The sequence below is a fragment of the Pelobates fuscus genome, chromosome 10 (assembly GCF_036172605.1).
Source record: "Pelobates fuscus isolate aPelFus1 chromosome 10, aPelFus1.pri, whole genome shotgun sequence".
In the NCBI taxonomy this organism is placed as follows: domain Eukaryota; kingdom Metazoa; phylum Chordata; class Amphibia; order Anura; family Pelobatidae; genus Pelobates; species Pelobates fuscus.
In genome coordinates this window covers 107672814-107697971 of record NC_086326.1, presented here as the reverse complement: position 1 = coordinate 107697971, position 25158 = coordinate 107672814, and the positions used below count along the sequence as shown (strand labels likewise).

Here is a 25158-nt window from a genome sequence, read left to right as displayed (position 1 = left end):
GAAGTTCTTTGTTATAAGTTTGTGTGCAAAAACCCCCAAAAAACACAATTTTACTCCAATATTTAGCAGAGGTAAAATGGCTACGTAGAAAGTGTCAAAACAACCTTAGGTAAATAGCCTGTGGTGTCTACTTTATATAAATATATACTTTTGTGTGGCAATTTTGTTTTCTTTTATGGCTATTAGGCTTACAAGACAAACATACCAAATTCTAAAATCGCTCCACATAAAAAGTTTATTTTACTCCTTGTGCTTTGTGACCTGTAACCAGTGGTGTATCTTGGTTTTGTGCTGCCCTAGGCAGGACAAAACTCAGACACCCCCCCCCCCCCCCGCGCGCGCGCCACCCCCACCCAACCCTTCCCCCCTGCCCCGCCTTCTAAATACACACACATTCACTGACAGATACGCATACACTAGCTAACAGACACACACAGTCGGACACACACACACACACACTAACAAACACACACAGTCGGACACACACACTAACAAACACACACAGTCGGACACACACACACTAACAGACACACACAGTGAGACACACACACTAACAAACACACACAGTCGGACACACACACTAACAAACACACACAGTCGGACACACACACTAACAAACACACACAGTCAGACACACACACTAACAAACACACACAGTCGGGCACACACACACTAACAAACACACACAGTCTGACACACACACTAACAAACACACACACTAACAGACACACACTGTCGGACACACAGTCAGACACACACTAACAGACACACACACACACACACAGTCACAGACACACACTAACAGACATACACACTAACACACACACTAACAGACACACACTAACAGACACACACACTATCAGACACACACACTAACAGACACACACACACACTCACATTAACACATTTTTTTTTATTTACTCTCCCCCCCCCGCCTCCCTACCTTTGGGAATGCTGGGGGTGGGGGGGTTCTCCCATTCCCTGGTGGTCCAGTGGCTGCAGGACGACACTGGCGGGCAGGCTGGGCGGCCGGCGAGGGAGCTCTTCCCCTGAGCTCTCTGCTCAGCTCCCTCGCGCGCCGCCCGCAGAGTGAGGCTGGGAGGCGGAGCCGGAATATGACGTCATATTCCGGCTCCCAGTCTCACTCTGCGGGCGGCGCGCGAGGGAGCTGAGCAGAGAGCTCAGGGGAAGAGCTCCCTCGCCGGCCGCCCAGCAACCAGCCCAGCATGTCTGTTAGCCGCAAGGCTAACAAGACATTTGCCTTGGGCATTTGGGGGCGGTGTTTTTTGCCGCCCCCTGGAAAATGCAGCCCAAGGCAAATGCCTTGTTTGCCTCGCGGCTAATACGCCCCTGCCTGTAACTACCAAAAAAAAACTTAAAATCCCAGACACATTATATATTCTGTAATTCAGAACAACTAAATGAATTTATTTTTAATTACTTTCCTTAACCTGCACTAATTATGTACACATTATTATTGCAAAAACTGTAAAAAAAAAACACAAAAATTCATTTTTTTGCATATTTCTGTATTTTTTTAATAATAAATAAGCATTTATATATATATGTGTTACATCAAATTAAAGCCCTTTCTGTCCTTTAAAAAACAGTATATGGGGCGGGGCCGGGCCGCCGAGCCGAGCGGTCGCAAGACAGACCAGCTCCTGCTCAATACAAGCTACAAACCACCTTTTATGCCTGTAAATTGGGCTTTTGGAATGCACGACCAGCCCACAACTGCGACCCCAGTCGTCTAGGGCTACCAGAGCTGAGGAGAGGCTTGCCCTCTGGGGTTTTAGTCCCTCAGGGGAGAGGTCCCTGCGGCAACAGGCGAGACCTCACCCGGCAGCGAGAGGAGTGGACGGCCGCCACACCACTAACCTGCCCACTGGAGCCCGTCGAACAGGGAATCCATATGCGGACCCGGTCCTGATTCCCCCCCCCCCTCTGGACCGGGGGGGTGATCCCGGTCCTCACCCCAAGGGCCCGAGAGAGATGCAAAGGATGACACTGCTGCACACAAAATGGCGACCACCAGGTGCATGAGAGACCGGAGCCCTGATTACAGCAGGCCACAAGGACTAAGCAGGGAGCCGTGCAGAGCACCCCAGCATGAAGCTGAACACCACACTTCCAGCCTGCTCCCAAGCGACCACAAACAGCAAACTCTAAGCCTCCCACCACGGCTGACCCAGGCTCTCAGGGGACCGAGCAATACGCAAAGCAGCCGCAGCCCGCGAAAACCCTTACCGCATGCAAGCTCCCTGGACCTCGTATTTTCAGAAGCAGAAGCTGGCGCACACAGCAGAGAGGGACGGATGTCGGAAGCCTGCACCCCCACTGCCTAGAACGAGCGGCACTGGCATCGGTCGGCAGTGGAACTTTCCCTCAAAGAACGGCCTCGAGACCACCAAGATGGCGGCTCCCCGCGGAGACAGAATCAACCCAGCAAGAAACCAAGATGAACTGTATAAGGGACTAATGCTCGTGAGCTGCGGCAAAGAGAAGCTACTCTCACTACACAGTCAGCAAGTATACCTATAGTGGCTTCAAGCAGATTTAAATGCTTTAATGTGTATTATTTGGGGGAATAGGCGGTGAAGTAGTGTCTACCATGCTTTGTCAACAGCATTTAAGGGTGTCTATGGAGGCCTGAGGGGAGATACTATATCTCGCATACCTAAGCTTGTAACTAGCTAAACTACCCTGCGGGTAACTTTATCTTGTAATTAACCATTAGAAAACGCGCAATGTCTAGCAACTACTATGTGATAAAAGCAAAGCTCTAGAATGTTTCTTTTGTTTTTCTATTGTAATCTCAATCTACGTTTAAGCCTGTTTGCCATGCAATATAAAAAAAAAAAGTGCTTTGTCTATCTAATACCCTCTGTAACAAATGTTTAGCAATCAACGTATGGAATGCCGTTGGGGTACCATATGTAAGCCTGTAACCATTATAAGCACTGCAAAAATAAAGAATTTAAAAAAAAAAAAAAAAAACAGTATATAATATGTGTCGGTGCAATGAATTAGTAAAAAGCAAATTGCAGTTGAACGCAAATAGCAAAAAATGCAAAAAATGCCGTTGTCATTAAGTGAAAGACAAGCTTCTGAAGCTCTGTCCTTAAGGGGTTAAAAAACACTTTTCTTTCTTGGATGCAGAGTAGGAACTTCTTGTCCTGGGTATTTTTTTATTTTTTTTTATCTTTTGTGTAAAAAGGTTGAACGGTAGTAGGTACACGTATGCATAACTCTGTGGACGCGCAGGTCCTGTATTGGGTTACAAATATATATATCATTCTATAGGTAGTGCGATTATCACAGGTGTTTATTGTTGCATGCCTAGGACGTTTCTGTCGTCTCAAAATTTGCTATTGTAGTTGTTGGGTGTCTAGCGTGGACTTTGTGATGTATTATTCATAGATGGACATGTTGGTGTCCGTTAGTTAGGCTGGTTACAGCACCTCTAGGGGGAGCAGGTTCCCTGCCTTTCATTATTTTACTGTCTATCTTCATGAGTCCGTGTAGCTGTTGGTGAGCAGTCTCTATCAGTTGTCAATTTAACGTGTCCCGCCTCTCAGCTCGTCTACCACCCCATGTTTTGGGTTTTGCTATACTTGGGGTCTTTGTGTCGTTGTTTTAGCAGGGTTTTGTTCCGCTGGTTTTGTTGGGCGAGGTTATTACGTGCTCTCGGTGACTGATGCGTATTCCTGAGCATGTTTTGTGGTAGCGTAAGGTGTATCTTCAATCTCAGTGTGTATGTTCATGCCTGGCCTCTGAAATACCGTGTCTTGAGGTGTGTGCGGTCATGGGCCTACATTCGTGTGTCTATGTGTAGCCTAAGGTTCTTCTGTTTTGTCATTTTGGATAGAGATGAGAGAAGTAAGAAGAGTGGGTCAGAAAGGGGGGAGGAAGAAGGAATGAGGGTGGTGGAGGGAGAGAGGGTGGGTGGGGGTGTCTGGCCTTTTAGGCTCGTGATGTTGAGAGCCCGTGGCCCGGTCTAGAGCGCCGGCACCCACGCAGGTGCGTCCCTCTCTTGCAAGCTACTTTCCTAGAGGCCCCCAGAGATGAACATGAACCATGGTATCCAGGTCTCCACGTGTTTGCTGGCCATACCCAGGAGGTATGCATGCATCGCCTCTGCTCCCTGTATTTCCTCCACTCTGCGTATCCATTCTTCTCTCCGGGGGATTTCTGTTTTTTTTCCAGTATACTGGTATGAGCGCTTTAGCTGCGTTCAATAGGTGTCTTAAGATCGATCTTTTATACTGGGAGATCGGCATTGGTGATATGTGGAGTAGGGCCAGTTCGGCTGTCCATTCGGTCAGTTCGCCTAGGATCTCCTGTATGTTATGTCTAATCATTTCCCAGTAGTGGGTGATTGCGCTACATTCCCACCAGATGTGTATCATGGTGCCCCGTTCAGTTAGGCATCTCCAACACATTGGTGATATTGCTGGGAATATCTTGTGGAGAAAGGATGGGGTTCTATACCAAGTTGCCAACAGCTTGTAATTTGTTTCCTGGAATTGTGAGCTGATAGTGCTCTTGTGATGCCATAGTAAGGCTTTGTCCCATTGTTGGTGTGTGAGTGGTTTAGCAAGGAGTTTCTCCCATGTTCTACAGAACGTGTCGTGTTCTGTTAGATGTCCGGTTAAAAGGTATTGGTATAGTGTGGAAATCGTCTTGTCTAGTGTGGTGGCCTTTGCGCAGCATTCCACGAACCACGTGAGGTCTCGGTGTAATCGGTCTCTATTGCGAAGCGTATCGTAGAAATGTTTCAGTTGTAGGTATCGGAGTATCATCTGCGGGGTGCATAGTTGGCCATCTAGTAGCGATTCCAGGGGTCGTATCGTCTCATTCTGCAGGGCTGTGTGTATGCGTATTAGTCCCCGGCCTTCCGCGAGTGGCCATGCTCTTGTGGGGAATCCTCCCCGTATTTTGTGGTTATAGGTGATCGGTAGTATAGGGCTGGGTGTTCGTGATATGTGTTTTTGTTCTCTAATTGGACTCCCATCAGTGTAGCGTCTGTGCTACCAGACCTATGTCGTCCCCTTGCGTCGCTCCATTGTGCCTCCCTGTGTCCCATATGGTGGAGTGCAAGGCTGCACTGTTCCCTTCGGTCTTTAGGGTTACCCATTGTTTCTGCCTGGCGTTCATGTGCCAATCTAGTATACGTTGCAGGACTGTGGCTTGGTAGTATTTTTTAAAGTCAGGTAGGGCTAAGCCTCAGTAATGTCTGGGTAAGCAAAGTGTTTGAGTCTTGAGCGCTCACCTCTCAATACATATTGCAAGACTGCGGATTTCAGTTTGGCAAAGAATGCGGTTGGTATGGTGATCGGAAGCGTCTGGAAGGGGTAGAGGAGTCGTAGGATATTCATTTTGAGGACTGCTATGTGGCCATGCCATGAGATGTGTGGGTATGACCACCTTGCTAGGTCTGCTATTAGTGTTTTCAGGAGAGGGGTGTGGTTGTGACGGTATAGGTCTCTCGGGTCTGGAGTTATCCAGTCGTGGGTATTCTTGTGTTTGTAAATATATTAAACTCACAAGTGTGGAGCCTATTCAATGTCACACTCAAAACTTACTGGACTGAGGAAGCCAGACCCACTGGTGAAACACATGTATGGATGGATATTGGACTTAGACAAGTATTATTTATTATTTTTGTGTTTATTTCTAAATTTTTTCGTTTTAACTAATATAAATAATATATATACTTTTAGGAAATTAGGGATATCAGTGTTCCTGCATATTGTTAAGACCTCCATGGAAATCCCGAACCCCTGAACCGATCTGTGTGATTTTTGGATATGTTGTTCACCCAGATTGGGGCTATCACCTTCATAACCTTCATAGGGTTTCCATTAGTTTTTTTTTTTTTTATAAAATGATGTGTTTTTTCTGCCTGGAGATAATTGAGTAAATACAGTATCTGACTCAATTATCTCCCAGGCAAAGGGGAGGGATTGTATGTTTGTATATGGGAATGTCATGCATTTAAACACTGTTGTCATTGGTCTGTGACTTTATACTGTAGTCCCCCACAAGGTCCATGTGGGAGTACCCCTTGCATGGGGACTTGCATAAAAGGCCAAGTGTGGTCCCATTAAAGCCAGTTCAATTCACCCTTAACACGCAGCCTCGTCTCTTGATTGTAGGGAACAGCTATACCTGCTATACTCTCTTGGAGGAGAGGCCTTCCCACTGGGAGCTGGATCCAAGAGGTTGGTCCAGGATGGGAAGGGACGGCAAGCTGCAGCGGCTAAGGGACTACGGTGCTAATAGTACTCAAGGCGACTAGGAAGCAGCTATTGGCTATTTCCTATAGGAAAGCATTGGGAGCCTATTGCGCATGCACGGCAAAACTCCATGCTGCATCAATCAGCATCTCCTCATAGAGATGCATTGAATCACGGAACATATCTACGAGCAGTGTTCAAAGTCTCCATGCAGAGCATGGATGTCAGAGCTGAACATCTGTGCTGCACCCAGGGAGAAAAGGCAGTGTTTACATTAATAAGCCTGCAGGGACAGGCTGTAGACACCAGAAAAACTACATTAAGCTCTAGTTTTTATGGTGCCTACAGTGTCCCTTTAACACTGAAGCCAACACTTACTCAATCCTATGCCTAAATGTAACCCAACCCTACCTCTAAAAGAACCCTTTCTTAATATCGGTACTGACATCAGCAGATGGGTTTCCTAGTTTAAATAGTAAAGAGTGGTATGTTGCCACCATCTACTGTCATTTTCAGTATTACAGGAAAATGTTCCTGTAATAGTAAATGAAAAATGATTTCCCAGTCAGTTACACTGATTGGTGCTAGGTAGCTGGCAAAGCCCAGCACCAATCACAATTGCTTTGGGACATGCAGGGAGAACCTTTCAAGATCTATTCAGACCCCAGGGGTCTCACTTCTGCATCCTGCAGCCGTAGAATTACTATGGTTGGGCTTTAGTGTTCTGAATAAATTTAAAGGGCTGTATGCAGCGCTGTCTTTCAACACTGTTTACAGCTCATTGATCGATTGACATCTGGGACTCCCTGGTGTGAGCAGGCATTTAATCCTGTTTACTCCAGAACTGAAGGAAGTTCTATACCATCCTAACAACATTAAAGCCCACTCTGGCAAGGACTGCATGGAACGTCCTAATGGATTAAATTGTGGCTTTGAATGTGCTGTGGGCTGCAGGGAGGGCTAAGACCAGAGCAGTCCAAATTGTTAAGCTCAGTTACAAATATCTTATGCAGTTTGTTAAAGTGGTCACCGTTTGGAGTCCGTTTGGCTAATACAAAGATTCCCAACGGTGACATAGGAGCAGGCAATGATGAGATTTACTTACCTGAACATGCTCCTCATTGCTGCCCCCATTCTCTTCCTGCTGATCCTCTTCAGCTCCTGGCGCTTTATCTGCCTGGAGCCCACATCAACACTGAATACAGCATTGAGGTCTATGTAGGATCCTGCGAGATTGCAGGATCCTCCATAGAAAGAGCTTAATTTCCCTGCAGTGGCTGCAGTGATAGCAGATCAGGCTGTGATCCGCAGCGGGTTGGGTAATTTTCCGTTGGCATTCATAGTGTGTCGATCGGGCGTGTTCACGTGATTGCACCTGCCAGGCGTCGTTACAATAAACATGCATGTATTTTGTTTCTTTATGCTTTCATTGGTGATATATAAATAAACCACTTTCTCAAGAGCAGACAATGCTGGTAATTGACCAATCAGAGGATTCTCATTGAGCAGCCTCTGTGCTGGAGTCGTGCATCGTGCACTTGCAATTGCAGATTTGCCATGTTTCTCAATAAGCTGTAGTCAGAAGAGTAAGTAGAAACATTTGGTGGTGGGCAAATTGCTCTGGACCACCCCATGTTTCTCATTCTCCCCTCCTCCAGCCCTTCCATGTGTCTCATTTTCACCCGCAGCTCCTCCATCTCATTCACATTCTCCCCTCAGCCCTTCCATGTGCCTCATTCTCTCCCTCCCAGCTACTCCATATGTCTAATTCCCCCTCCCAGCTCCTCCATGTGCCTCATTGTCTCCCTCCCAGCTACTCTATATGTCTAATAACCCCCTCGCAGCTCCTCCATGTGTCTCATTTCCCCATGCATTTTAATCTACCCCTCCCAGACCTTCCACTTGTCTCATCCCCCCAGCTCCTCCATGTTTCTCATCCACCCCCAGCCCCTCCATGTGTCTTATTCCCCCTCCCAGATCCTTCATATGTCTCATACTCCCAAGTGTCTCATTCTACTGCCATGCTTACCCACGTTGGGGACTGCCAGCAGATGGAGAGGGAACCTCTCCATAGTCCCAGGCATCCCTCCAGCAGTTCTAACGCTGGCTGCTGTGGCTCCACCCCCTTATATGACGTGGCCTGCGCACGGCGACATCATGATGCAAATTATGTTCCTGCGTGCATCATAACGCAAATGACATCATGGCAAGCCAAAACGTCAAAATTCGAACATTTGAGGGTGTGGCTTAAAATTTAAACAACCAGACTGTAAAAATGTATCTTGTGCATTGATCTCAGCTGTCTGACCATTCTCCTTTCTATATCCCCGACTCTGCTTTTGTACCTCGCTATTGTGATTTTTGGTTCCCCTGACACTGCTTGTATTCCTCGCTTCTGTTCTATATTTAAAAGAAGAAAAACTACCACAACAAGAGGACATAGTCTTAAGTTGGAGGGGCAAAGGATTAAAAATAATATCCGGAAGTATTACTTCACTGAGAGGGTAGTGGATGCGTGGAATAGCCTTCCAGCTGAAGTGGTAGAGGTTAACACAGTAAAGGAGTTTAATCCCCTCCATGTGCTTCACCCCCTGCTTCAGGTGTCCTAACCAGCCTGAAGGGATGCCGATTCACGTGTGACAGGCCCAGTCGCAGTTGAAACCCCTGTGATCGTGGTAGGCACATCATTGGCTGTAGTACTAAAGGAAGTGGAAGAAAGCCTACATATTTAACATTAGTGGGTCTTTCAAATTGTTAGGCCTCCCTTATAAATAAAAATAAATAAATAAAACTAATCACTTTCACTGCCCCCTTTCCAAACCTAGACTGCTCAGTGACAGGCCCCTTTAGCCTAGCTCATTGCCTTATTTCTGATCACCTAATGTTGGGACTTGGGAGGTTTGTCAGACATTATGTGTCACACTGTTAGATGAGAATATATTTTGACTTTACACTGTGTTTTTGCACTTTAAATATTATAAGCATTTTAATGTTTGTGTAATTTATGAGAATGCACTCGTAATATTTGTTTGTGGTTATATGCACTTTGTAATAAAATATGGATTTAGGATATATTCATATACAGTACAGTCACTATAAAACTATTCTTAAAATCACAAGAATAGTGAAATATAAACGCGCCACCTTTTTTCAAATATTGTTTAACATACGAGCCCCAGTTTAACTTGGTTCACAGTCACCGCCTACAATTAAATGTAACAGTCCCCCGGAAGTGGGAAGAATTGCATGAACCGGAAGTGAGGGATTCCGTTCTTTGATTGTGCCCCGCGTGTTCTTTTTACCCATATTTGCTGCCTTATTTCTGACCCGGTCAGTGTGTTAGCAATGGCTCCTCGGACAAGGAAGAGGAAGCTAGAGAAAGCCCAGAACGAGAGAGAAGAGGAGAAAGGGGCGGCAAAGAAAACACAGACTGAGAATGGTAGCGTGGCTGAAACAGGAGACCGACTGGTGATAGAACATTGGTAAGAATTCTATCAGGGAATTCTAATTGGAACGCATGGGTCTTTTCCGAGAAATCGACGCGACGTACAGTTCTTATTTACTTAACAGCACAGTGAGGTCTGTTTAATTAAAAACCACAGATGATCTGCACAGCCTTGTTTGCGTTGTACATAGAGTCCTCATGCATCACAACACTTGTAGGATTATTTATTAATCAAAGACTTGCAGTGAATTAAATGTAAATAGCAATTATAAAGCTAAAGTACCCAAACAGGACTACAGTTGATAAGGAAAATATTTACAAATTAGCTGCTGAAGCCTTAGTTTGACCGTACCGATTTAACCCCTTCAGGACGGAGTCAATAGTGCACGTTCTGATCTAAACAAAAACTGGAATTTGCGCTATATGTCTGTTCACCCGTAGTTCCCCTCTTTCAAATTATATGCACCCACACTTATTATATATAATTTTGTTCAGGAGAAACAGGGCTTTAATCTATCATTAACTATTCATATATAGAACATCATTTATTATGAATAAAAGTACAAAAAAAATGTGAGAAAATAAGATATTTTTTTTTAAATTTGCATTTCCGTCTGACATTTTAACTGTGAATGTCATAATACTGTTAGGTTTCACTGCAAAAAAAATGCACATATTTGTAATCAGCGATGTCTCACGAGTACAACAGTACCCCCCCATTAACAGGTTTTATGTTGTTTTGGAAAGTTACAGGGTCAAATATAGAACATTACATTTTCAAATTGAAATTTGCCAGATTGGTAATGTTACCTTTGAGACGGTGTGGTAGCCCAGGAATGAGAATTACCCCCATAATGGCATACCATTTGAAAAAGTAGACAAGCCAAGGTATTGAAAGTGGGGTATGTTTAGTCTTTTTTAGTAGCCACTTAGTCACAAACACTGGCCAAAGTTAGCGTTCATATTTGTTTTTGTGTGAAAAAAGCAAAAAACGAATATTTGGCCAGTGTTTGTGACTAAGTGGCTACTAAGAAAGACTGGACATACCCCACTTGCAATACCTCTGGTTGTCTACTTTTGCAAATGGTATGCCATCATGGGGGTAATTCTCATTCCTGGGCTACCATACGCTCTCAAAGGCAACATAACCAATCTGGCAAATTTCAATGTGAAAAAAATGAAATGCAAGCCTTATATGTGACTCTCTAACTTTCCAAAACACCATAAAACCTGTACATGGGGGGGTACTGTTATTCTCAGGAGACTTCACTAAACACAAATATTAGTGTTTTAAAACAGTAAAACATATTACAACAATAATATAGACCATAAAAGTGCAGTTCGCTTGTAAAAAATGCAAAAAATGTCACTTTTACTTAAAATATCATCGTTGTAATACAATTTACCAGTTTGAAACACGAATATTTGAGTTCAGCGAAGTCTCCCGAGTAAAACAGTACCCCCTATGTACAGGTTTTATGGTGTCTTGGAGAGTTACAGGGTCAAATATAGTGCTTGCGAATTAAATTCTCTGCACTTTCTCCCTGTGTTGTCAGGCAAGTCAATCAAATTTTAAGTAATCAAATCACATAATTACGTTAAAAGATTATTTAAATATACATGTAGAATTTTAATATATATGCTTTTATAGGTATTTAAATTCTACGTGTATACTAATGTAATCTTTTATGTAATTATATGTATTTATCTATATATATATATATATATATATATATATATATATTTGCGGTTATTTGTATTTTATATATATATATAGAATGTCATTCTAAGTGTATTTTGTTACCGATATATTAATAACAAAATACAGTTAGAATGAAATTACATATGCATATATAATTTATATTAAATTTTGTTTCAATATTTTATTTATTTATTTTATTATTTTATTTATTTATTTTAATTATACGTATTTATATATAATATATACATATTATATATGCAATGTCATTCTAAGTGTATTTTAATATTAATATATATATATACTTATATTAATATTAAAATACACTTAGTATGACGTTGCATATATAATATGTATATATATGTGTGTGTGTGTGTGTGTGTGTATGTGTGTGTGTGTATATATATATATATATATATATATATATATATATATATATATATATATATATATATATATATATATATACCGTATTTTTCGCTCCATAAGACGCACCTAGTTTTTAGAGGAAGAAACCCAGAAAACAATATATTCTGAACAAACTGTCCCATAGTGTTTCTTACTATGGGACAGTTTGTTCAGAATATTTTTTTTCTCCCCTGTCCCATAGTGTCCCCCTCCCCTCCCCATAGTCTTCATCCCCCTCCCCTCCCCTCCCCATAGTCTTCATCCCCCCTCTCCTCCCCTCCCCATAGTCTTCATCCCCCCTCCCCTCCCCTCCCCATAGTCTTCATCCCCCCTCCCCTCCCCATAGTCTTCATCCCCCCTCCCCTCCCCATAGTCTTCATCCCCCCTCCCCTCCCCTCCCCATAGTCTTCATCCCCCCTCCCCTCCCCTCCCCATAGTCTTCATCCCCCCTCCCCTCCCCTCCCCATAGTCTTCATCCCCCCTCCCCTCCCCATAGTCTTCATCCCCCCTCCCCTCCCCATAGTCTTCATCCCCCCTCCCCTCCCCATAGTCTTCATCCCCCCTCCCCTCCCCATAGTCTTCATCCCCCCTCCCCTCCCCATAGTCTTCATCCCCCCTCCCCTCCCCATAGTCTTCTCTTCTCTCCAATACTGTCCCCCTCCCCTTGTCCCATAATTACTTACCTGTCTTGTAGCGTTTCTCGGCAGCACAGGGCGCACCGCGGTACTGGAACTTGAATTTCATGTTCCGGTTTCCGGCGGGACTGAAAGGAAGTGCGCACACTGAGCTGAGTGCGCACTTCCTTTCAGTCCCGCCGGAAACCGGAACATGAAATTCAAGTTCCAGTACCGCGGTGCGCCCTGTGCTGCCGAGAAACGCTACAAGACAGGTAAGTAAAACTTCATATTCGCTCCATAAGACGCACAGACATTTCCCCTCACTTTTGAGGGGGAAAAAAGTGCGTCTTATGGAGCGAAAAATACGGTATATATTTTTAATTTATTTTTACACTTGTGTTTTATTTATTTTTTATACTTCCCACCAGCAGGGGGACTGTCTGATATTTCAAACAGTCCCCCTGCTGGCAGATCCACAGCCAGCTATAGAGGGCCATGTGATCGCTCTTTGAGAGCGATCACATGGCCCCCGGGGGCCTGATTTGCCGTGGGAGGGCTGCCTGGGCTGTGAGGCAGTCCTCCCGAAGCGGATCGCGGCGGAGGTAAGTACATCTTACCTCCTGGGGCTGCAAGCCGTTACGGCGTGCTATGCCGTCATAACGGCTTTAAAGCCCACTTAACCCGTGACGGCATAGCACGCCGTAACGGCGTTAAGGGGTTAAAGGATCACTACACACACCATGACTACGTCAGTGTGTTGATGTGGGCATGCTGTGTGAATTCCGCACATACTCTGATATAGCAGCCAGGAAACAAAGGTGTAACCACCTCTGACTCCTTTCATTAGCCACAACAAGACTTTTGTGCTTGGTAATATGTGTCTGTTTTTTTCCCCCTTCTGTTTATGAAACTTGCACTATGAGCTCGCAGCGAATGAACGAGGGCAGGATCGACATCTGAAGAACCCAGATGTGGCTCAGCTGTTTGCACCTGGATGGATCCAGGGATTGGCAAACCGTAGTAAAATAGTTTGCCCGCAATGAGTAATTGCAGAAAAGTGCTCCTGGGAAAATAACCATTACAGCAGGCTGTAGTGGTTGTTATGCTTTGAGCAACTCCTTTACTAAAACTCAAGATGGCTAGAATAGTTAGAATAACCAGTTATGTGGGATGATGTTGGTGTGTCACCATCACAATCAGATGCTGGCAAATACATGTTGCCATTCTGCTTCCTAGCATCGTGCCAAATTGTATTTTTCAGCATTTATGGGTACCATTAGACTGCTTTAGTTGTGTTGTTGCATCTTTGGAATTGCACTTGCGTATGTATAGCCTAGAGCAGGCATTGGCAACCGTCTGCATTCCAGATATTTTGTACCATGCCTTCAATGATGCTTTGCATTAAGGGTGTTAAGGGTGTAAGAGCATTATGGGGGGTTTAGTCCACAACATCTGGAGTGCCAGAGGTTGCCTATCCCTGGCCTAGAGAACTAAAGTATTTGTCAGAAAGTACAACTATCCTGACATATTCAAAAACTATTTTATATTCCCATGTTCAGTAGCATTATTGTCCCTCGACTCTGTAAGTGACTTTTGGAGTGGTTTGTGATTCACTCATGACTTCCATATTTTTTTTTGCAGATGTCATATAGACCAACCTGGGTATGATTTGTTAATTTTAAGATTGTTCAAGCCTAAATGCTTGCATAGCATTTGGTTCTGTGACTACTACATTCCAAAGGCATTTCACAACTATTGAGAGCTTCACTCTGCTTGAAGCTCTTACTAACCACAACTTCTGCTGTCTCTGAGCAGACACGATGGGACAGTCTCTGTCACCCATATATGTCTGCAGAAGCTGTAATCTGTTGACCTTGTTTACCTTTTCTTCTTTTCTAGTACCAGCTGACGTGTGTATGGCCGCTCGGCAATTGCACTGCAGGAAGCCTTGCATGTTCATTTTCCAGAGCTGCGAATGGAGTCAAATATTGTAAAACCTAGAAGGGGAAGTTTTGAAGTGACATTGGAGCGTGAAGATGGAAAACGTAAGACCTCTAGTGGCAAATGTTATGATTTGTGTGTTTTTCATTACTGCCTTTTTTTACAATATGTTCTTTGCCATTCCATGGGATAGGATTGGAGATATGGACAGGACTTAAGAAAGGTCCCCCACGAAAACTCAAGTTTCCTGAACCAGATGTTATTTTGTCTAATCTGAGAGACATTCTTCAGCAATAAGTACAAGGTATGTAAGCTAGCTTTTAAAAGGACCTCAAGAACAGATAACTCTAAATCTTTAAATGCATACTCCATACCACAAAAAGGCAGGATTTCTGGCAATTACACCATTTGAATGAAATAAACACTTTGCATTATCAAACTCTAGAGCCTATTATTCTCATTGTAATGGTTCAGAAAAAAACAGCACTTATTTAGTTTTATTTTGCTATATATTTTTTTATTTTGCCATAAGCCCTCCCTTTCCCACTGGAATGAAAACCTGCTAACAGTTTAAATTCTATAAATACAAAACAACTAAATAAGTGAACTCCAGAAACAATGGTGAATAACCTCTAAATTTGGATAATGAGACCAATATAACTACCATAACCACTATGTCACTGTAGGAATAACCGCCACCCACGGTTCAAAAATTTACAAGTACTAGGTGCCTTTTGAGTAAATCAATAGTAATTACAGGACTCAGTGGAAGTGGATGCCGCCTTACGCGTTTTGTGATCATAGGATCACTTCCTCTGAGGAAGTGATCCTATGATCACGAAACACATAAGGCAGCATCCTACACTTAGATTCCTAAGATGCAGTGTGAGACACTGAGACAGCCACTAGAGGTTTTGGAGGCTGGATTAACCCTCAGTATAAACATAGCAGTTTCTCTGAAACTGCTATGTTTATAAAAAAAAAAAAGGGTTAATCCTAGAGGGACCTGGCACCCAGACCACTTCATTAAGCTGAAGTGGTCTGGGTGCCTAGAATGGTCCTTTAAGTCAGACTTTATTATTTTTAGGGCTGAAAATAATCTTTCGACACTGACTTGGGTGGGTGGCATTGCAGTAACTATTCTGGCTACATCACTAACGATCTCTGGATAAACAAGGATGGCTTCTTCAACAGTAAGTTTTGATGAGCGATCATACTTTTCAACTTCTTTTAGTGCTTCATAAAACTCCTGTTGGAATTTTTTTTTATTTGGACATTTACTGGTTCTGTAACGCTTATGCGACTTCGCTTTCTTTTAGAACCTTCCATTTTGTCTAAGAAGGAATCAAAATCTAATTCTTCGTTTGAAGAAGATGATCCTGATTTACCACTATTGCTTAAAAGAACATCCAGTGGAGGTATTTCAGGTCGTAATCCCTTCATGCGAACTGCTACATCATAGAGGGCCTTTTTCCCAGTAGCAGTCTGTTCACTGTTCAACAAAAGTCGACTCATTGGGTCGACATAAATAGCCGCTAACAAGATTTAATTTTCCAGCAAAAGACTTTCTTTTCATCATTGAAGATGCAATGCCCTAAGCTAATAACCCCCCATTTTTGTTCAGGCGATATAACAGGCTCTTCCATTCCAAGAGAAATTTACCCGGGGTTAGATTGTCACATTGCAAACTCTTGGTGACAGTGAAGGGGTGAGAAAGAAGGGTCTCCAGCTCTTTTGTTTGTGTCCACTGATTTTCAGTTAATGCAAGATTTTCATTGTCCATTTCTTCTATGAAGTCTTTAAGTTCAAGCAAACGCTTCACCATTAAATAAGTGCTTCCCCAGCGAGTTGTCCTGTAAAAAACATATTTACTTAATCCCTTATCAGTGAGAGGCTAGGTTACCCATGGGCGCTGCGTTCCCTGTAACAGCAGAACACAACACTATGGAAAGTATAAGTATTGCCGCTCCTAATTGTACGTTGCATGCCATATAGTGAAGCACATGAAAAGCATGCTTCTTCAGGGTCACTTAACGTGTTTTGCGGTTACGTGAGGCACTGCATGCATTGGTCTTTATTCTTACAGTAGAGAAGTCATTAATCATAACTTTTTCTGAATTGGGACATTTAAACTTGGTTCTTTTAATTCCAATCTAAATTTAGTATGAGTCGGAGTCGGCAAACAATGCACTGACTCCGACTCCAGGTACCCAAAATTTCCTCCGACTCCACAGCCCTGGTGCTATATCATGATGGGCTGGCCAGGGGTGCAAATTGTATTTGTATTTACTGTGCATTTGGCTTTTTAAAGTTATGTTTGATGTCTGATGTTTATCAACAACAGAGTTTCCCCAGTGTTGTTTTTTTTTGTTTTTTTGCTGGGGCCAATATATATAACATACAAAATATACAATCCAGTGTGTGTGTATGTATGTACATAGTGGATAGTCAATACAATGTTAAACAAAAATCTGCACACCGGTCAAGCCATAAAACTTGCTTTTCCCACAGAAATCACAAATTTGCAGTGATGTTACTGCTGCAAGGGATTCTGGATGGGCATATGCAAATTAGCTCAACAAATAATAACATTTTTGCCTCATTTCATTTTAAACATGGAGTTTTTTGAGTTTCTCTCTATCCATCAACTGTTTTTTACATCCAAATTAAATCATTAGTTTTCCTTTTGAAACAGGGTATGGGAACAATGCATCAACTATATGTACTTTGTGTAGATCTATAAAGTTTGAAAGCTATGTAGGTGACTTCTAACATGAGGTTTTAACTGTACACATCTTTATCCGACAGTTTCTCCAGTTGCTGGCGCTAATGAAGAGACGTAATGAATGGGTTGACTGCCAGTTACCTCTCTGATACACAGCCGGGAAATGGGGCATTCATGGTGCAAACAGCTGATAAATGGACAGTGGTTGTTTTTTGTTTTTATTAATAAAATTTATGCTTGTTAAGGATAATCTCTGCATTCACTTTCTAAGAGTTGCTATTTGTTGGTCAGGCAAATATTTTTAAATAGACCAAATACATCATATGTTAACTTCAAGGAAGCTAATGATTTGTCCGCTTTTGATATTTGAGACTACAGCCATTCCCAAAACACTGTTCACCTAACTGTATAAATGGCCTTCAAAACTAAGACGGGTAAACTGCCACATAGATTTTATAAATCTCATCATATGACTTTAAAATCATTAAGAAGGAAGAAGACCTTATAATGCGCTATATCACTATACAGATCTATATTTTCAGAATATTTTAAAGGGACACTATTATCACCAGAACAACTATAGCTTATTGTGCTTGTTCTGGTGAGTAGAATCATTCTCTTCAGGCTTTTTGCAGTAAACACTGCCTTTTCAGAGAAAAAAAAAATGACTCCACTGGCCACTCCTCATGTGGCTACTAGAGGTGCTTCCTCAGGCTCTAAGTGCTGATATCCCTTCTCCAACTGATGTCACAGGGGAGTCAGAGTTTAGCTCAGAGTACATGCGCGCTATCTAAGCTGGTAGTGAAATGAGGATGGGATAATGTAAATTAAAAAAAAAAAAAAATACGGAACATCAGGTGTTGCCTGTCTCTCCTTGGTGGTGTTGACCAGGCCCAGGCCAGAGAATAAGAGGGTTATCCTGAATTTGACTGCTATATAGGGGTTCTTAGTATAAAGTTAAATACAGATAAATCACTCATTTGTTGGGGCTTTGTCGGACCAACAATGGTTCACCGACACAAAGTTGGCCATGGGGACGGATGGAGTACGGGGCGAGGTGAACAGGAGGTTGTTGATGTCTTCCTTCATTAATCACATCTTGAATGCATGTGAGTTACTGCTGGCTTGGACTAACTCTTCTGTTGATCACAAATGTTTTAAGTACCGTCCTTACGGAATAGTTTATACTTTAGTACATTTTGTATATCTGCACTCTGCCATTTTTCACCCTTATTATGAGGTCCTTGCTTACAATAAGATGCTACCCATAGCTCCCTATGACCTATATAACCTTTGCTACAAATTAAGAGAACATACACGAAAAGAATGTGCTTGTATATCCGCTATTATTGTTCTAACACATTACCGTTGTTAACTGCGTAAACCGACTGCGAGTGGCTGAACGTCTAATCGATGTACTTACTTTTGTTTTGCATATAAGAAATTTTAAAATAAAGATTGTCTAAAAAAAAAAATACGAGCAACAGAGGGAGGCGATGGCAATCTTCACCTTGTAGGTTCCCCAATACATAATTAAGACTGGTATGCAGTAAAGTTCTGTTTGCCAACACCCCTTCCTGACCATCAGTTAAAGGACATTAACAGGTCTGGATTTACACTTTTTGCTGAACCTGAACCAAGTCCAGTTTCCTCAATGCACCCCTCAACTCCCATCACATATATTATTTTCATCAGGACAAATGTATATATTGACAAACTACAAGATTGACTGACTGACTGACAGACTTCCTCTTTGCTTGACCTGCTTTAGTCTGGAGTCTGCGCTTGTCACTCTGTTGAAACAGCTGTGACCAAAGTATCCAACAATTTAATCGTTGCTAAATCTCGCGGCTATTACGCTATCCTAATTATCCTTGATCTTTCTGCTGCCTTTGACACTGTTGATCATCAACAGCTTCTTCTCATTCTCCATAATCTCGATCTACAAGATACTGCTTTGTCCTGGTGCTCCTCCTCCCACTCCCAGCGCTTTTTTAGTGTTTCTTTCTCTGTCTCTGCCTCTTCTCCCTAAACCCTCTCTGTTGGCGTTCCCCAAAGTTCTGCCCTTGGTCCTCTACTGTTCTCCATCTATACTGCCTACCTTGGTAAACTCATCAGCTCATTTGGCTTCCATTATCCTTTACATGCAGATGACACACAAATCTACCTGTCCTCTCCTGATCTCTCTCCACTTATCTTGACTCATGTCTCTGACTGCCTCTCTGCGATTTCCAACTGGATGGCTGCTCACTTCCTTAAACTCAACTTGTCCAAAACAGAACTTCTGGTTGTTCCTCTCTCTCAAGTGTTGCTACTCCCATGTCTATCTCCCTTTAAGTCAACAGCGCCACCATCACATCTACCTCGCAGGCTCGCTGCCTAGGTTTTCTCTTTGACTCCGACCTCTCCTTCACCCCTCATGTCCAGTCGATCGCCAAATCCTGCTGCTTCTATCTCAAAAACATTGCGAGCATCCGCCCCAACTTAACGCCAGACGCAGCTAAGGTGCTGGTCCATGCCATTGTTCTTTCTCGTCTTGACTACTGCTATCCCCTTCTCAGTGGTCTTGCGTGTTTCCACATTGCACCACTGCAATCTATAATGAATGCGAAGACAAGGCTCATTTTCCTGTCTGTCCGTCCGCCTGCACCTCTAATGCCTCCCCCTCTGTCAATCACTACATTGGCTTCCAGTTAGATATAGGGCTCAATTTAAGATTCTGGTGCTTGCTTACAAGTCCTAAGTATGTCCCGTCAAGGCCATTGAGCATTGAGCAAAGACCTCAACCCTTCTGTTTCTCTGCGTCCATTTGTCTGGTTAAAATTACGTGTCTGGGGGCGTGGATTGGAGCTCGATGGAACCGGCCTGCATTTATGTGCAGCTCCCGCAGCCCAGGTCTTAAGGGGCTAAAATAACCGGCATTACAGGCTACCCATCAACAGCAAGCCGAGCACTTACCTCCACCATGTCACAAAGAAGAAAGGGCAAGACCCCCAGAGTGGAAAAAGCCTCCTCCGGCAGGGAAAAGCAGAGAAGGCCGGTCCCATGATTGCGTCGACCAGCGCTCAGGCGAGGTTTCACCCTGCCCTCTCCGAGCTCGGCCTCAGAGGAAGGCCCCCTCACAGTTACACGGATGAGAACCCTGATGGAAGAGCAGCCTGACAAGCTACAGGCAAGCATTAAAGTACAGATCCATGCGGCCCACGTGGAGAAATCATTGGATGACTTCGAAGTGGCCCATAACAGCCTTGCAAACAACCTGATTTTTTGTTTTACAAACAAGTAGGTTGTGTATATATTCAATAAAGTTATTTATTATTTTTATTTCTACCACTCTATCAACAGATATCCAAGTTATGATCTTGGGTCTATGTCTTAGAACCCTCGATCATTTTTCTTTCTTTTTCAACCTACAAGAGCTTGAGACCATACTAGAGACCCAGAAACGCAAAGTTGCAGACCTGGAAGATAGGTCTAGAAGGAACAATCTTCGCTTCAGGGTTATACCAGAATCAGTTCAAACCACAGAACTGAACAAATACCTGACCTGACCGAATTAATCCCAGCTACCCATCCAGACCTCCTGGTGATCGATAGAGCCCACCGTCTGTGCAGACCCAGCCACCTACCTGCTACTACCGCAAGGGATGTTATCGCACGCATCCATTTCTATCACGTGAAGGAGCGCATCACGAAGGCCTGTTGGAATACATCCCTTCCCGAGCCATAAGCCAACATCAAAGTCTTCGCAGAACTGTCGGCTGCCACGCTGCAGTTTAGGAAATTGATGTCCCTGATCACAACCACGCTCAGATCCAATGATATCTGCTATCGGTGGGGATAACCGGCGAAGCTGCTGATACAGAAACGGGGTGATCCATGCCGTGGCGACGGAAACTGACTGCATACAGGACTGGGGTATACCAATACCAACACCTCTGGCATCCTCGCCGGCTATAGTCCCCAGAATGACGGCGGAATGGACTTACACCTAAGGGTAGAAGGCCCTTCCCTGTAGGGTATTGTATATCACTGCACATCATATGTCCTTGCTAGTGAGATGTTCTATGGTTCATATTTATGTCTTTACAAGGTGTAGACTTAACTATAGTGCGCTCAGACTCTATGGTTAGAATCCGACACTGCCCGATTAGCAAGAACGTATAGCAGTTGAGCACAGTCACACCTCAAAGCAGAAGCCCCTCACTTGTAGGGTACTGTATACCACTGTACATTATATGCCCTAGCCTGTGAGATGTTCCAAGGTTTATGTTTATGTATGCAGTGTGTTGTGTCAGTGTATGCAGTGACACAATACAGTGTCAGTGTATGCAGTGTGTTGTGTTAGTGTATGCAGTGTGTGTTGTCAGTGTATGCAGTGTGTGTGTGTGTGTTAGTGTATGCAGTGTGTGTGTTGTGTTAGTGTATGCAGTGTTGTGTGTGTGTGTAAATGTGCAATCTGGGGGGGGGGGAGAGGAAGGGGCATTTTCCCATTAATTTTGTATTAAATTAAATGTAAATGTTTCTCCCTGCTTACCTGTGTCCAGGGAGGGGGGGGGGATTCCATCCCTGGTGGTTCGGTGGCATGTGGGTGGGGGCCCCCGGGCCCTCTGTTACCGCAGAGGGGGCCCAGGCAGCACACATAGATAGCGATATTCGCTATCTGTGTGTGCAGAGAAAGAAAGTGGGGCCCAGGACTGCCAGAGCAGTCCGGGCACCCCAGGGCCGCCGGGCCTATGACAACCGTCATGGTTGTCACCCCCTGATGGCGGCCCTACCGGGTCCCCAGGGCCGCCGGGCCCATGACAACCGTCATGGTTGTAACCCCCTGATGGCGGCCCTGGTCTAAGTATGTCTCCATGTATGCCAGTCTCAAAATGTTATATTAATTTAAGTCTGAATATCACAACAGTGTAAAGGCATTACACTGATTTGATAGCCATTTATGTCAGCTGGTTCTGGCTGTGATGAAGTTATAAGTTCCGTTGTACTCTGTCACTTTAGGTCAAAGTCCAATTATGGTGCGTTTGCTAGGCGATAATGGTTTATAATGATAAGACAGTACATTTAGGCATAGAAACAGAAAGCCTATTTCTGCATAAGGTGCCTATCTAGCATATCTAGCCTACCTAGTCTAAGCCAACGTCCAAACATTTAACCTAAGTCAGTATAAACGTCAGTTTAATATTGAAGCATTATATAAACTATAGTAGCCATTAATGGCACAGGTTTCCTGTGTTTATTTGGGCAGTGCAGTCCATCACTACCTGTATACTGATTCAAAGCATAATTAAGCATATTTGGCTAAACAGTAATAACATAAAACAGTGCAAAGCATAGTATCGGTCACGTCATGTTATAAAACAAAATTGTTCCCGCCTGAGAAGGGGAGACATAAAAAAAGGGGAAGAAAGGGTCTACGTGAAGTCCCCATTTAAGCACCAGTGAGAGTGTATCCCAGCGGTCAAAAAGGGGCCCTGTGCCGTGCACGCGCGGCAGGGCATAATAAGACACCCTGAGGTAAAATAATAAAAGAAAGAAAGTAAGAGAATGGTAATACAGATATTGAACAGGTTCCCCCCATCCACCCCAGTCAGACCCGGCAGTCCATGACAATCAGATGTAAGTAAGCAATTCTTAATAGCCGTCCGAGAAGGGCCACCCATGGTTCAGCTGCATTACCTCAGCTGAATCTTCCACTCGACCCCCCCCACCTAGAGTCCGCGGGCTGTTCGACCCCTGCACCTCCCCTGCGAAGTGTGCGCCCACATGTCTTTCCCGGGGCCGGCCACATACTTGGGGCTGGTGCACTTCCCCCACAGCCACCGGTCCGCCGGAGGGACCGCACAAGCCCGCCCCATAGGGCTCACGACACCAGGGACAAGGCCCTCAGGGGACCTCTCAGACCCAAAGGTCAGGGCACTCACTTCTTCGGCTGGCGGGCAAACAGTGTGGAGGATCCGTCCGGCGCTCAGCAGTGCCTGGGTCTGCATGAGCCGTCCAGTTCACCCCTTACGGTGGATAGCTTTCGCTGGTGCTCCATCACTGATTGTTCAAAAGTGTAGTGAGGCATTCCGAGAGAGGGGGCAAGGGTGAGTTATCTCGTCCACGTGAATCCTCCATCTCCTCCGTCTCTTCTGCAGGTGCCAGCGTGAGCTTAGTGGTCAGGCTCGTGGTAAGTGCCGGGCTTGTATTAGGGGCTTAGACTGTCTCTGTGTTCTACATTCATAACTGCTGGTCGGCTGTTTCATGCAGCCATTGCTGGTACAGGCGAACGGCATGGGACCAACGTGGGATCTCCCGCCGCAGTGTGAGCCGCCGCTATGTTGCCGGGATAACCCCCGCCGGCCAAGGGGGGGGAGCGGGGCCGTACCCCGAGCCAGGATTTTTCCGCACGCCCGGGGGTTGCGTCCGTGTGGCTCATCTCGGCTCAATGGTGCATGTCTCTGCGGTGTTGGGTCATACTTCGTGGCCACGTGGGACCAGGCTCGCGGCAGCGTGTAGGCCTGGAACTGACGTTTCTGCTTATCCGGTGAGTGATATGCTTCCTACGGGTATTGGGTTGTAGCTGGGGCCATTCTCTGCTCAGTGGCTGCAGATATTCCGGTTTTACAGCAGTCTGTATCGACCTTTGAGCCTTTTCTGTGAGCCTAGATCTGGAGCCCAGGCAGATGACGTCCAGTCGGCCCGGCGCCCATCTCAATATTTTTATACATAATATTGCATATACATATATATCTATATAAGATTATCTAGGATTTATTATTTGGCGCAGTATGTTTTTTTAATGTATTTTTTCCACCTCTGTTTGTTACTTAGGGTCCCCACCTGCCAATAATGGGTGGGGGCTGAGAGGGGGGAAACAATAGGTTCACCCCATTTTGTCACTTTTGGCCTCTACCACTGCTAATGGGTGGGGGGGCCAGGAGGGACACTAGGTCCCCAGTTTAGTATAATATCCGCCATGGAAGGGGACTAGGGGGACATTAATTATTTAAGTAGGTACCCCATCATGGTGCAGTTTAATATATTTGGGTGGGGTCTTAGTAGACAAGCTCTCTGTCGCTTCTTTTTTTATACATTACAAGGAGGGAGCCCTGAGCCGGTAGTTCCCTCCTTGTAATGAACTAAATGCACGAACGAAGACCGAATCGAAATTTGGGCTTCGTTCGTTCTGTGAAATTTCTATTCATACATTTGTCTTTCTGATGAATGAACGAATAGCTGAAATTCCTGTCCAAATTTCGCCAAAATAGCGTCCGGGAGTGGGCTTAAAAACAAACAAACTGATGTGGCCATGACTGTGCTGCTTTAAGGTACGGCACAAGTATTAATGTCTCCAAACTGCTGGCCAAAATAAACTATTGTAACTTCTTAAACAGTCTCTCCAACATCTGTGTCTTATACCTGCGTTTATAACTATGATACTTTTGCTTAACACCGTGGGGTGGACTTAAAATTGTACAAGTTCTGATCAAAGCAAAACCTGTAATTTGCACTATAAGTTTGTTCAATCATAATTTACCTCTTTCATATCAAGTGCACCCACACTTACTATATATCATTTTATTCAGGACAACCAGGACATTTATTTCACATCTATATATTTAGCCTGAATCTTCTGACGAGCCCTAGAATCCGCCAGGAAATGCCGAACCCAAGTCCCATGCAAACCAGCTAAATATTCTTCCAGAATCGGCATTCAGACAGAGAATGCAGACAGGAGGACAACAGGATGCTAGCCATAAACAACTTAAAAAGGACTGTTGTGGAAGACTCATGAGCAGCAAAATCAGACCAAGGTAGCAGGTCAGCCTGATGTTGGGAAACAAAACAGCAAAGATATTACTCTAGGGACTCGTTGGCACGTTCAGCAGCTTTATTAGTTTGGGGGTGGTAGGCAGAGGAAAGGGATATAATAATACCCATCTCTGAGCAAAAGGCTCTCCAGAACCGGGAAATTAACTGGCTACTCCTGTCAGAAACTATAGAATCAGGTATACCATGGAGATTATACCACTAACGCTATCTTTAAAGTGCAGTGTGACCTGCACTTCTCTTGTGAGTATATTTATCTCATT

General features: G+C 44.1%; 1 protein-coding gene across 1 annotated transcript; it reads left to right on the top strand.

Annotated features, from left to right (window-relative positions):
- The first annotated feature begins 9474 nt into the window (after nt 1-9474).
- SELENOH (selenoprotein H) lies at nt 9475-17327 on the top strand. Its single transcript, XM_063434182.1, has 4 exons — nt 9475-9724; nt 14311-14456; nt 14546-14656; nt 17161-17327. The coding sequence occupies exons 1-3, from the start codon at nt 9588-9590 to the stop codon at nt 14647-14649; spliced, it is 387 nt and encodes a 128-aa protein (XP_063290252.1). The 5' UTR covers nt 9475-9587; the 3' UTR covers nt 14650-14656; nt 17161-17327.
- Nucleotides 17328-25158: the final 7831 nt, after the last annotated feature.